This window comes from Narcine bancroftii, chromosome 4 (genome assembly GCF_036971445.1).
Source record: "Narcine bancroftii isolate sNarBan1 chromosome 4, sNarBan1.hap1, whole genome shotgun sequence".
Taxonomy (NCBI): Eukaryota; Metazoa; Chordata; class Chondrichthyes; order Torpediniformes; family Narcinidae; genus Narcine; species Narcine bancroftii.
The window spans coordinates 289171502-289184532 of record NC_091472.1 but is presented as its reverse complement, the minus strand read 5'-3'; the positions used below and the strand labels follow the sequence as shown (position 1 = coordinate 289184532).

At 42.7% G+C, this 13031-nt stretch overlaps 1 protein-coding gene across 6 annotated transcripts in view; it reads right to left on the bottom strand.

Annotated features, from left to right (window-relative positions):
* The window catches only part of cobll1b (cordon-bleu WH2 repeat protein-like 1b), a 182761-nt gene that overhangs the window by 57536 nt on the left and 112194 nt on the right, over positions 1–13031 (bottom strand). For all 6 annotated transcript variants that reach the window (XM_069935345.1, XM_069935346.1, XM_069935347.1 and 3 more), the window contains exon 2: positions 2319–2507. In XM_069935345.1, the coding sequence (XP_069791446.1) occupies positions 2319–2507 (189 nt within the window). The remainder of the gene's footprint in view (positions 1–2318; positions 2508–13031) is intronic.

The window sequence follows — 13031 nt, the reverse complement described above, 5'->3', positions numbered from 1 at the left end:
TGGGAGTCACTATCTCAGAGGATCCTTCTTGGACCCAGTACACCAATGGTACCATGAAGAAAGCACAGAAACCCTGTGAAATTTCTACTGAGGTGTGGTAGAAAGTGTGCTGTCTAGCTGCATCACGGTCTAGTATGGGAGCATCAATGCCCCGAGTGTTAAGTCCTCCAAAAAGTAGTGTCACAGCCCAGGACGTTACAGGCAGAACCGTCCCCACGGTTGAGTACATCTACAGGGAACACTGCCATCAGAGAGCAACAGCAATCATCAAAGACCCATACCACCCAGCACATGCTCTGTCTTGCTGCTGCCATCAAGAAAGAGGTATACATGCCATAAAGACTCGCACCACCAAGTTCAGGAACAGCTGCTACCCCTCCACCATCAGACTCCTCAATGACAAACTCAATCAGAGACTCATTTAAAAACTCTTACTTATGCACTTTATTGATTTTGTTTTGTTCTCTCCGTATTGTAGTCAGTTTGTTTACATTTGTTATCTGTTTACAGTTCTTTTATTTGTTTACAAGTTTATGCTGTGTACAGTTTATTTTTTTTGCACTACCAATTAGTCGTAATTCTGCTGGACCTGCAGGAAAACGGGAATCTTATGGTTGTATGTGATGTCACATATGTACTCTTGACAATAAATCTGAAAACACTTAATTATTGTGAGTATGTGTGCCACTGGTCAGTAGCTATTTAGGCAGGTTACTACACTCTTCTTGGGAACAGATATGATTGTGGCCTCTTTAAAACAGGTAGGTAGCATGCCCTGCTGGAGTGAGATGTTGAAGATATCCATGAATACAATGGCAAGTTGGTTAGCATAGGTTTTTGGTACTTCTTGATGCGACCAGTTACTTTCCTTGGATTCCCTCTCCTGACAACAGCCCACATGTTATCCTCAGATACTGACAGTAGAGAATTATCGGGGGACATGAGGGTGCATAGTGGTTCTTCCTTGTTCTGGTAGTCAAAATGGGCATAGCGTGCATTGAATTCCTCTGGGATTGAAGCTTTGCTGTCTCCTACTGCACCGGATTTGGTTTTGTAGCAGGTTACATCATTTAGGCACTTCCATGACTACTGGGTTGCTTCCATTCTCATCCAGAATCTCCACTTTGCCTAGAAGATGTATTTTTTTTTGTAGGTTGTACCTGCTCCTTGTGTAGTTTTCTGGATCTCTGCACTTAAATGCCTGTGATCTGGCTCTCAGCAGGTTCCAGATTTCATTGTTCATCCAGGGCTACAGGTTCCCAAAAACCCTGACAATATGGTGATGACACACACGTGGATCAAGTCTGTAATACGACCTCTTGTGCCTGCTCAGGTGAGATCCACGTTGATCCTCTCCGCTTTCTTTCACTAACCCAATAGCCACAACTGCTTTTATATTTTTCATTTGATGGCTCTCATATATTTCCCTTCCCCTTCCTTCTCATAGCTTGGCCTTCCTTTGCCGATTTCTTAAAATGTTCTAATACTCAGGTGTGTGGCTTTCTTTGGGATCTTTATGCAACATCAACTTTGTGCAAACTGTACCTTAAAATTCTCTGGACCATTTCTTAAATTTCTGCTTAAAAGGAATGTGTATTATTTGTAAAATGTAACTTCCCCCCCCACCCCACAAGGTTAGCTATTGCCCTTGTAATGGTCTTTCCATACTCTTGGAGGCAGCCATTTAGCTCATTATATTTGTACTGCTCTCAAAAAAGATCAACCCAATTATTTTCTCCGTAGTTTTGTGTCTCATTCATTCTTTTAAAAGAAGCTTAAAACTATTTGCTCACTCATCAATTGACTGCAGGTAAAACATGCTACATATTCCACTGGTTACAGTTGAGAAATGATCCACATATATTGACAAAAGATAACAACCAAATTTCTCCAAGATTCCTCCTTTTGCTCTTAAATGAACAAGCCTTTAAAATTCCTTTGAGTCTGTACTAATCAATTCATGGCTCAGCAAGAGGCAAGAACCAATTCCCTCAATGGTCAATGCTGAAAAGGAACAAATCATTGCATCAGTGAACCACAATTAAAACAAATCTTGTAATGCCACACCAACAAGCTTCTGTATTTTAGTGAGAGTAGAAAAAAATGGCCATTCAACCACTGAATAAAATATGAATTGTTCAATTTGAGAAATTAATATTTAACATTAGTTTACATGATGAAGTTTCTCATTAGAATTTTCAGATCCGCAATGATGATGGAATTTGCATTCATAAATGTTTACTAGAATGGATGCAAGTTGTTTCTTTGCCAGCTACCAAGCTGTAAAAAGGGGTGCAGTGTGGGCAAAAGATACCTACCTTCCACTTACACTGGTGGATCGCTCCACCCCTCCTGGCAGAACCACCACCAAATCAATGTGTGAAGTGAGGACATCGTCTTTCTGTTCCATGGCTAAACTTTCACCTTCTTGATTCTTAGCTACTGAAGAGCCCTCAACATGCTTGGAGAACGTTGGTGGTGCTGGGGCTTTTGGTTTGGATCTTTTGCTGTTGGTAAAAGAAGACAGAAGGATCATTTTAAAGGAGTGAAAATAATTTTGATTAAATCTTGACAACAGAGAACTGTTCAGGGTTTGGCAAGTTAATTAATGGGCCCAAGGTTTGCTTGGAGTTCTATCAAATCGAATAGGCCCAGTTAACTGTGATATCCATTGGATTTTTACTCTGCAATTTGACACAGCAGGGATAGAAAGCAAGGATGAGGGGAAGCTGGAGTGGCCACTCCAGGGCGCAAGCCAGGGAAAAGTTGATATGAAGATCCATTTGTTGCCCATGAAGTGGGATTCCCCCCTCTCCACACTAATGACTGGTCCAAAGGAACAGCAAAAGTCAATTCAGTTTGGTGCCAGCAGCGCCACAAGAGTTGCCATGCCGGCCGAAGCTGGGTACAGCAGTCAAGTGCTTTCAGGACTCCGACTCTACATTTTCCTTGGAATTTACTCCCAAAGCCCTTCCCATGACCGGGTATAACCACCAGGCAGCGGAGGTTTGAAATAGGAGTTTTCCCTCTCCTAGAAGAGTTAACAAGCCCCATCTACCCAGAGCAACTGGTTTCAAGCTGCTAGTGTCCCGCCTTTGCCCCTTCCCCTGCCAGTGAGAACAGCTCCACTGGGCAATAAGAACACATGAAGACCAGGAGTTGGACTTGGTTGTCAGAGGCTGTTTGAGTAGCACGCCATGAAGAGCCTTGTGTATCCATGGGAACTCGTTCCCACCCTTCGACTATGACAACCTTCAGAGCCCAAGTGACTAGCGCAACGCTATTACAGCGCCAGGAACCGGGATTCAAATCCAGCACCGACTGTAAGGAGTTTGTACAATATCCTCTCCCTGTGACCTGGGTGGGTTCCTCCCAGCCTCTTAAAAAAAACCTCACAGGGTTTGTCAGTTAATTGGTGTATTTGGGTGGGACGGGGCCATGGGCCAAAAAATCTGTAATCGTGCTGGATCTTTCCACGCCCAGTCTCTGGGGAAGAGAACCATAGAATATGGAATTTTGATTGTTCCTCTAGATTTTGCTAGAGTTTATGTGAACAGTGATTGAGGACAATTGCCAAATGCTACTTTGCCACATTTTGAAATCTTGTTTTGAAATATTAGGCTTCTAACGTCAAATGCCAATGAACTCAACCCATCACATACAACTCATTCTCTTTCCCAAGTACATTGAGACATTAAGGAGGGGGAGGGGGCAAGGGAGAAAGACTTACAGAGAAAAGATGACCATGGTGATGTCGATGGAGCAAACTGCAGGACCAGTGCACAGATACCAAGATCAGTAACCAGTGAATGGGGTAAATGATGTGTATAACTAATAGCTCTGGGCAACCAATGTTTCAGGCCAAGGGCCTTTGTCAGATACAAGGACTCAGAAACTGGTGATAACAAACTCCAGAAAAATAAATAGAGGCATAATGCATGGCATTTTATTGACCATGAAGTTCATTGTTCTATGCCCTGGTTTAATGAGCTTTGTTTCTCCACTGGCATCACTTGTACAAACAAATCAAAATGTACAATTTGTGCCAGAAATCTCCATTCCAATCAATGACATCTTTCCCATGGTCAAAGTTGAAAAAGGGTTCAGAAATACCACAGAATGGAAATCTGGCACTCGTCTCAAACCATCAGAAAAACTGTTGTTTAATTTTGCCTGCCACCTATGTTAGAGATGCCATTAGGTACATGATTTACCGACAATCCACAGTGAAGTACAGAATAGCCCCTTTAGTCCAACACATCCATACTGATCAAGTTAGGATTCTGAGCTGGTTCCACATGCCTACCTTTGGTTCATATCTTTCTAAACCCTTCCTCTCCACATATTTGTCAAAATGTCTTCTATAGTTTTCACTGGCAGTTATGGTCTATGCTCGGAGTGAAAAAGTTGCCCCAGTACTTTTATCATAATATTAATTTTGTATTGGTTTAAACCCCACAAACTTGCCCTGCACTTTTCAATGTTATACTTATAAATAATTATGCAACAATCAAAACAGATGTCAAATAGTGCTTCTCTCTTACAAGAAAAAAAGCCACTCCCCTGCATTCTAACCTTCCAATGGAATTTGCACAAATCAACCTGCAATTGACCAGCATATTTAATAAATAATTCATAATAAAAAGATTTAAAATCATACTGCCAAACAAAACAAAATCATCCATGGCTACAACTCAAATGCAGAAAGATCAAATGCTGCTTCTTAAATTTCTATTTCTTTCATTTAAAACTATAAATCAACAGTTAACAATGGGGAGCGATAGGTGAAATGATTCCTTAATAACTACAGCAACTTCAGTGGCTGGGAGGAAAAACATAAAGCAAGGAGGTCTCTCACAGAAAATCATTCCACAAAAGGGTGGCACAGTTAGCTCAACACCTTTTCAATGCCAGCGATCGGGACTGAGGTTCAAATCCTACTCTGTCTGTAGGGAGTGTGTACGTTCTCCCCGTGTCTGTGTGGATTTTCCCTGGGGGCTTCGGTTTCCTCCCACCGCTCATAACGGACCGGGAGGTGTAGGTTAATTGGGTTTAAATTGGATGGCATGGACCTGTGGACCGAACTGGCCTGTCACTGTGCTGTATGTCTCAATTTTAAAAAAAATCCTGTATTCTTCCATCACAGGTACATTCTATTTAAATGATATATGTAAACTGGGAATTAACATTTTCCACCCTTGCCTCACAGGAACATTAAATACATTCATATCTTTAATAGACAGAGTCAAACAATAACATATGACAATCACCTTCCAGAAATATTCCTTTGCTACCAACTGTTACCACTTCCCCACCTCACAATGATGCACTGCAACACAACTTCGTGTAGTTTGATAGCTCCCCAAATGCACTCTGTTGTTGGCCTCAGAAGAAACTGATTCTAAGAAACTACAGCGAGAGAAAATTCCATCCCACATCATGGAGACCTCCCAATAGAAGGTGTGGCTAATGATGGGAATCGGACTGAATTTACCATGACCCAGGCAAGGAGACAGGATATCTATCCATAGGTCAGCCAAGAGCCAGAAATCCTTGCATCATTCCAACAGAAATTTGAAATTAAAAACAGCATGAATCTCAGAAACAAAAAGTATTTTCACAAAGTGCTGTTTAAAGCTACACCAAGCTTTTCAAGACAAGATGATTCCTGAACAAATGGGTCATTGGCTTAATGTTCTCCAAAACTATCCAAGTGGCTGTCTCTCAAGTCCTCCCAGAAAATGGAAATAAAGAACCAACTTCACCAACCAAAAGTAATGCATTATCTTGTGAAGAGAAAAGATTAAATGATAAGAAAATGTGGTACAGTAATTTGCAGAGACACATAATAGCAAGTGGATTTGAGAGGATCAAATCCAGTTAGCATCCCACATCAATGAAATGGCCAAGGAAGTAATGGATGCTAAGAGCAAGGACCACCTGAAAGAGGAGAGAACAAGGCCACAGGCTATATCGGTGCAAAGTTGAAATGGATTTGGATACATTTAAATTTTAAAAAATTACTCGCCCTTCTGGCCCTCAAGAACGTGTACGTTAATATCCCAATTAACCTACAAGCCCCGAACGTTTTGAAGGGAGGGAGGAAGCCCACGCAGATATGGGGAGAATGTACAAACTCCACACAGACAGCATGGGATCCGATAAAAGTGTTGCGCTAACTGTGCCATTCAGTGACAAATGTACGAGACAGGAACTCATAAATGGGGTTTCACATCAATAGAGCCACCTGGACTAATCCCACTTTCCAGACTTACCAAGGACAAAAGTTTCAGACTTTACCAATGTGAAAACATTAGATGGCACTGTAGTGCAACGAGCAGAGCTGCCTCCTCATAGCTTTAATGAGCAGATCCAATAATGACTTCCAGTACTGTCAGTGTAAAGTTTACACAATCTCCCATGATCACATCGATTTCCACCCACATCCCTCAGATGTATTTTGCTGAATGTGCAAGTGGAAAGTAGGATTGATAATAATCGGGGTGGGGGAGGAGGGAAGGCAAAGGTAGAACAGGTTAGAGGGAAAAATAGTGGAGGAAGAGGAGTCAACATTGAACCATAGAATATTATGGCACCAAAAACAGGCTCTTCAGCCCTTCCAAAATATTATTCTGCCAAGTCACCCCAATCTGCACCCATTCCATATCCCTCCATACCCGTCCCATCCATGTACTTGTCTAAATGTTTCTTAAATATTAAAATTGAACCCGCATTCACCACTTCAGCTGGCAGCTCATTCCTTACTCCCACCACTCTCTGTGTAAAGAAATTCCCCCTAAACTTCTCCCCTTTCACCCTTAACCCATGCCCCTTGGTTTGTATCAAATTTAACCTCAGTGGGGAAAAAACCTACGCATTCTATACCCTCTCCCACCCCCACAATTTTGAAAACCTTTATCAAATCTCCCCTCATTCTTCTACACTCCATTTCTAACCTGATTAATCTTGCCCTGTAACTCAATTCCTAGGACCAGTAAATCACCTCTGCTTTTTTTTTTCAATCATATTGCTATCTTTCCTGAAGTTAGGTAACCAAAACTTCACACAATACTCCAAATTTGACCTCACCAATATTTTATACAACTTTACCACGATATCCCAACTCCTTTACTCAATACTTTGATTTATGAAGGGCAATGTGCCAAAAGCTCTCTTTATGACCCTATTTACATGTGACACCTCTTTCAAGGAATTATATATTTGTAATCCCAGATTCCCCCTGTTCTACGACATTCCTCGGTGCCCTAACATTTACTGCGTATGTTATACCTTGGTTTGCCCTTCCAAAATGGAATACCTCACACTTGTCTGCATTAAATTCGATCTGCCATTATGTAGCCCATTTATCCATCTGGTCCACATCCCTCTGAAAGCCTTGTAAGTGTTCATCGCTGTCCACTACATTTTAGTTTCACAAGAAACCTGCTGATTCAATTTATCACTTTATTGTCTAGATTATTGATATAGATGACAAACAACAATGGTGTCAGCAATGATTCCTGAGGCACACCACGAGTCACAGGCCTCCAGTCTGAGAAGCAATCATCCACAACCACTCTCTGGCTTTTCCTGTATAGCCAATCTAGAATCCAGTTTACCACCTCACCTTGAAAACCGAGCGACTGAACCTTCCTGACTAATCACCCATGTGGGACCTTGCTAGAGGCCTTACTAAAGTCCATGTAGACAACATCCACAGCATTTCCTTCATCAACTTTCTTGGCAAGTTCCTCAAAAGACTCTACAAGACTGGTTATGCACGACCTACTATACACAAAGCCAGATTGACTCTAACCCTGATTAGTCACTGACTATTCAAATACTTGTACATCTGATTGCTTGAAATATCTTCCAATGACTTGCATACTACTGATGTCATCAACCTATCATTTCCTGGGTTTTTCTGGATCCTTTATTAAACAATGGAGCAATACGAGGTACCTTCCAATCCTCTAGCACCTTAAATCATAAAATAAGGATATTTTAAGTACAGTACATCTGCCAGGGCCCCCTGTAATTTCTCCACTAGCCTCCCTCAAGGTCCAATGGAATACTTTAACAGACCCCCTTTATTCACTATAAGACAGCAAGAACCTTCTTCTCTTTAATATGTAAAGGTACCATCACCTTACTGCTTGTTTGCCTCACTTCTATAGACTCAGTGCCAATTTCTTGAATAAATACATAAGCAAAAAAAAACCATTTACAATCTCCCGCATCTTTTCCAAGTCCATACATGACTCTGATCTTCATGAGGACTAATTTTGTCCCTGACTATCAATTTTATCTTGATATACCTGTAGAAGCCCTTAGAATTTTCCTTCACCTTGTCTGCCAAAGCTACCTCATGTCTTCTTTTAGCCTTCCTAAAAGAAGTCATGAGATTGCTCTGGCGGACAAGATGAAGGATGCAATTCGGTGCATCTAGTCTATGTGGCATAGAAATATACAAACTTTTCCTCATCTCCCCTCAATCAATTACTTTAATTCATTGTTTAGTGGCTCTTTTTACTCTCTCTAGCTCCTCCTTAATTTTATATATTCTAATCGGGTCATTCCTCACCCTTCGCTGTTCAAAAAAATGCAACCCAAGTTATCTAATCCTGAAAAAGTCTTCAAAACTCCTTTTTTGAAACTCCTCCTATCAATTGGTGCATACAGGGCAAGTTGAAACCTCCCCATTCTGAGCCTCGACTAGTATAGGTACCATAGACTTCTCCCCTGCATATGGTACCCAAAGCAACTGAGGGCTGGAGACCATGAGGTGACTACTGCTGGCTCAACGAGGCCACAATACCAGATTGGTACCCCGTGCTGCACGTCCAGGATTTTGTGGCTAACCTGCACAGGGCAAGGATCTTCTCCAAGGTGGACTTCGTGCAGGAATATCATCAGATCCCAGTACACCATGATGATATCCCCCCCCAAGGCCGCCATCATCACCCTGTTCGGCCTCTTTGAATTCCTCCGAATACTGATTGGGCTAAAGATCACTGCACAGACCTTCCAATGACTCATGAACGCAGTGGGCGAAGACCTGAAAGGCACCTTTGTGTACCTGGACGACATCCTGGTGGCGAGCAGGAATCAACAGGAGCAGATGGCGCACCTCCGCAACCTCTACATCCAACTGAGCGAGTTTGGCTTGACGATCAACCCAGCCTGTGTGCTTTCAATGACCAGTCCTCCCACCTCCACAACTCCACAAAAACCCACTGTTTCTCCTGAAACTGAGTCCTGGCATTTATCGTATGTTCCTTACTTGATAACTTCATATTTCTGTGGACTGAATTACACTTACCACTTTCCTACAGAATACAAGGGTACAAAGGAGGAAGGTAGGGGCCCAAGTAAGGAGTCCCTTGCCCAATTCTGCTGGATTCAGAAAGTTACAAAGTCCACAATGCCACAGAAGAGATTTAATAAAACAATTCCACGGTTGAAGAACTTTTGTTGTGGGCAGACAGAAGAAGCTGGGGTTATTCTCTTTAGAAAGGAGAAAGCTGCAAGGAGAACAAGGAGATATTCAAATCATGAAGGGCATCGACAGGCAAAGAAGTATTAGCACCAGATGACAATGAAGATTACCTACAACAACAAAAAGATCATGCAAGGATTTTTTTATTAATCATCTGGTGGTAAAAATTCTGGGTCATATGGCCACAGGTAGCTGTGGAGGCAAATTCAATTGTAGAAATTAAAAGGGAACTGGATAAATACCAGAAAAGATAGAATTTACACAAGGCCATTATGGACACAAAGAACTAAATGACTCCAGCGCTGTAATCATTATGTGGTTGTTGGCTTTACTTTAATCTGTCTGTCCATGTGACTATTAATTGTGTTTCAGATAACACTATCTAGAATGCGCCTCACCAGTGAGATTCATCCACCTAATTAATTGTTGCTGTGCTTAATGATCTTGCCACATTTCTGCGTTTGCAATTATCCAATTCTTTTGCACCATTACAATAGTACCTCTAAAAATTGTACCCTTAGCTTTCCAAGCTACATCCTTTCAGAATGCAAGGACTTGGTTACTTTACTTTCCAAACCTGAACTTTTTACTGTTCAATCTATCCAGTATCTCAATCTTCCGTCGGCTCCGTCTCCATGCCTACTTCCACAACCATGATTCTGTACCCCCTATTACAGATCCCTTAATCTGCTTTAATATGTCTTCCTCCTCCTAGACACCTCTTTCTGGTCTTCTAGTTGTTCTGGATCTTTATATTTCCAACTGCCGCCGTGACATCAACCGCATTGACTTCACTACTCCCCTCACTCATTCCAATATCACCACCTTGGAATGCCTGGCCCTCCACCCTCTCTGCACCAATCTGAACCTCAACATCATACCTGCAGACAAGGATGGTGCTCTGGTGGTCTGGTGCACTGACTTCTATCTGGCCGAAGCCAGACGACAACTCTCAAAAGCCTCCTCTTACTTTCCCCTCTAACGGGACCTCACCAAAGAGGTGAGGTCACACACCTTCCAGCCACCTCCCTGGCACAGCCTCCAACCTTATTGTTTCCCAACCCCACACCACCCACACTCCTACCCAAGATCCACAAACCCAATTATCCCAGCAGAGCCATCGTGTCTGCATGCTCCTGCCCCACCAAATTGGTCTCTGCTTACTTTGACTCCGCTTTGTTCCCCCAGTCCAGTCCTTCCCCACCTATATCTGGGACTCTTCACACACCCTCCATCACTTCAACAGCTTCCAGTTCCCTGAACTCAGTCACCTCATATTTACCATGGATATCCAATCCCTATTTACTTTATTCCTCATATTGAAGGCCTCAAAGCCATGCATTTCCTTCTACACAATAAAACCAACCAGTCTCCCTCCACTGCCATCCTCCTCCGGCTGGCAGAATGTGTCCTCGTCCTCAATAATTTCTCCTTTGACTCACCCCACTTTCTCCAGGTTAAAGGAGTAGCCATGGGTACCCACATGGGCCCCAGCTATGCTTGCTTTTTTGTTGGCTACATGGACCACGCTACACAGCTCTTCCTCCACTACATCAATGTCTACTTTGGTGCTGCCTCACGTACCAATGATGGGCTCGATGACTTCATCCACTTTGCTGCCAACTCCCACCCCAACCTCAAATTCATTTGGTCCATCTCTAGCAACACTCTCCCTCTCCTCGATCTCTATGTCTCCAAAACTCTCAACAGACATCTTCTATAATCCCACCAACTCCCACAGCTACCTCAAAATACCTCTTCCCACCCTGTCCACTTTAAGGATTCCATTCCATTCTCTCAATTCCTCCATCTTCGTCACATCTGCACCCAGTGGATGCAGGGGTCATCCACTGTGGTCTCCTTTACATCGGAGAGACTGGGCACAGACTGGGAGATTGCTTTGTTGAGAATGTCGGCAGTCTGTTGCAATAATGTGGATCTCCCAGTGGCCACCCACCTCAATTCTCCATCCCATTCCCTTGCCAACATATCTCATGTACTGCCAGAATGAGACCACCCATAAATTAGAGGAACCACACCTCATCGTCCGACTGAGGACCCTCCAACCGGATGGCTTTAATATCGACTTCTCCGGCTTTCTTTAAATTCCCCTATCGCACCCCCTTGCTTCCCCCATCGTCTCTCCATTGCCTGTCTCCTTTCACACAGACATGAAAAATTCCACCTAGACCTTTATCACATCCAATCAGAGTTGGCATCAGAACAAATCTAATCGGGGGGGGGGGGGGCATTAGGGTAACCACGGGGGGGGGGGGGGGGGCATTAGGGTAACCACGGTGGGGGGGGCAGGCACAAACTGCCATTCATTTGACAGTTTTGCGTGCCGTTTATGCTTGGGTAGGGAGGGGGCATGGCCCCGAAACCCCTCGCCATGACGCTGACCCTGCATCTGATTAACACCTTTTGTTGGTCTGGATTCCTCCCCCAGTCTGAGACTTTCTGATACATCCTGCTTCTTCCTTTTCTGATTTTTCCTTGAAGGGCTCAGGCCCGAAAAGTCAGGAACATTTCTTTGTCTCCTATCGATGCTGAAAAGACCAGCTGAGTTCCTCCATCATTTTGGTATGATAACTTATCTCAATGATTGCTCATCTTCCTCGACTGAGATGGATTCAAAATGCACATTCCCATTTTGGTGCCAAAATGCCTCATCTTTTTCCTGGAATACCCAGTGAATTCTGTGTCCGCTTTGCTAACTTTTGGTTGAGACTCTTATTCATTCTTTTTTCCTCTTTCTTTTCACTGTCTCAGATTCTTGACCCTAATTCACTCTTGAAAAGCTTGTGGGATTCATGGCATTTTTTATTATTCACTAACATGAATTGTATGTATTTTACCTTTACCACTGAAGATAGTTTTTTTCTTCTAGTGCAAATATATATGCACTTTTTTCAATACCGCTGCACTTCCAACTTCTTTTAGGTACATTTCTTTCTTGAACTGTTCAATCCCAGGTATACTTGGGGCCTAATCTTACCCTTTTGTCGGCAAGGCTTCTGCTTGCTGCATAACAACATAATCCCATGTGGCTCTTTGTGCTGCTTACCAACCTTATTTAGTAACCTGGCAAATCCAAGGAGAGACTCGAGCAGATAATCAAAGAAATGCCTTAAAAGAAATGAAAGACAGGGAGGCACGTCTTAATTAGGTGGTGCGGATACCCATGCACTGTCATTCTAGCCTCCACAAAGGTGAAATCAGGTGACACCCAAAATATGTCTCATTTCAGGCCCAACATCTTACACCCATTCATGCTTCTACACCACTTTCATCGATCCTTTGTTAAATTTTAAACCTTGGTCAAAAAAATTAACCACAATATCAAATCCAAAAGTTTAAACAAATGCACAATATGCAATTTAGAGACTTGGATTACAGTGGTTTATTGTCTCAAGAAATTAGAAGTCTTATGACAGAGTTCCAGGTGAATATGAGCTCAATAAAGGTGGGAATGGATACCAGTGTGGATAATGTCCTGTGGTGGTTTACAACATAGGGTGACATAAGATTT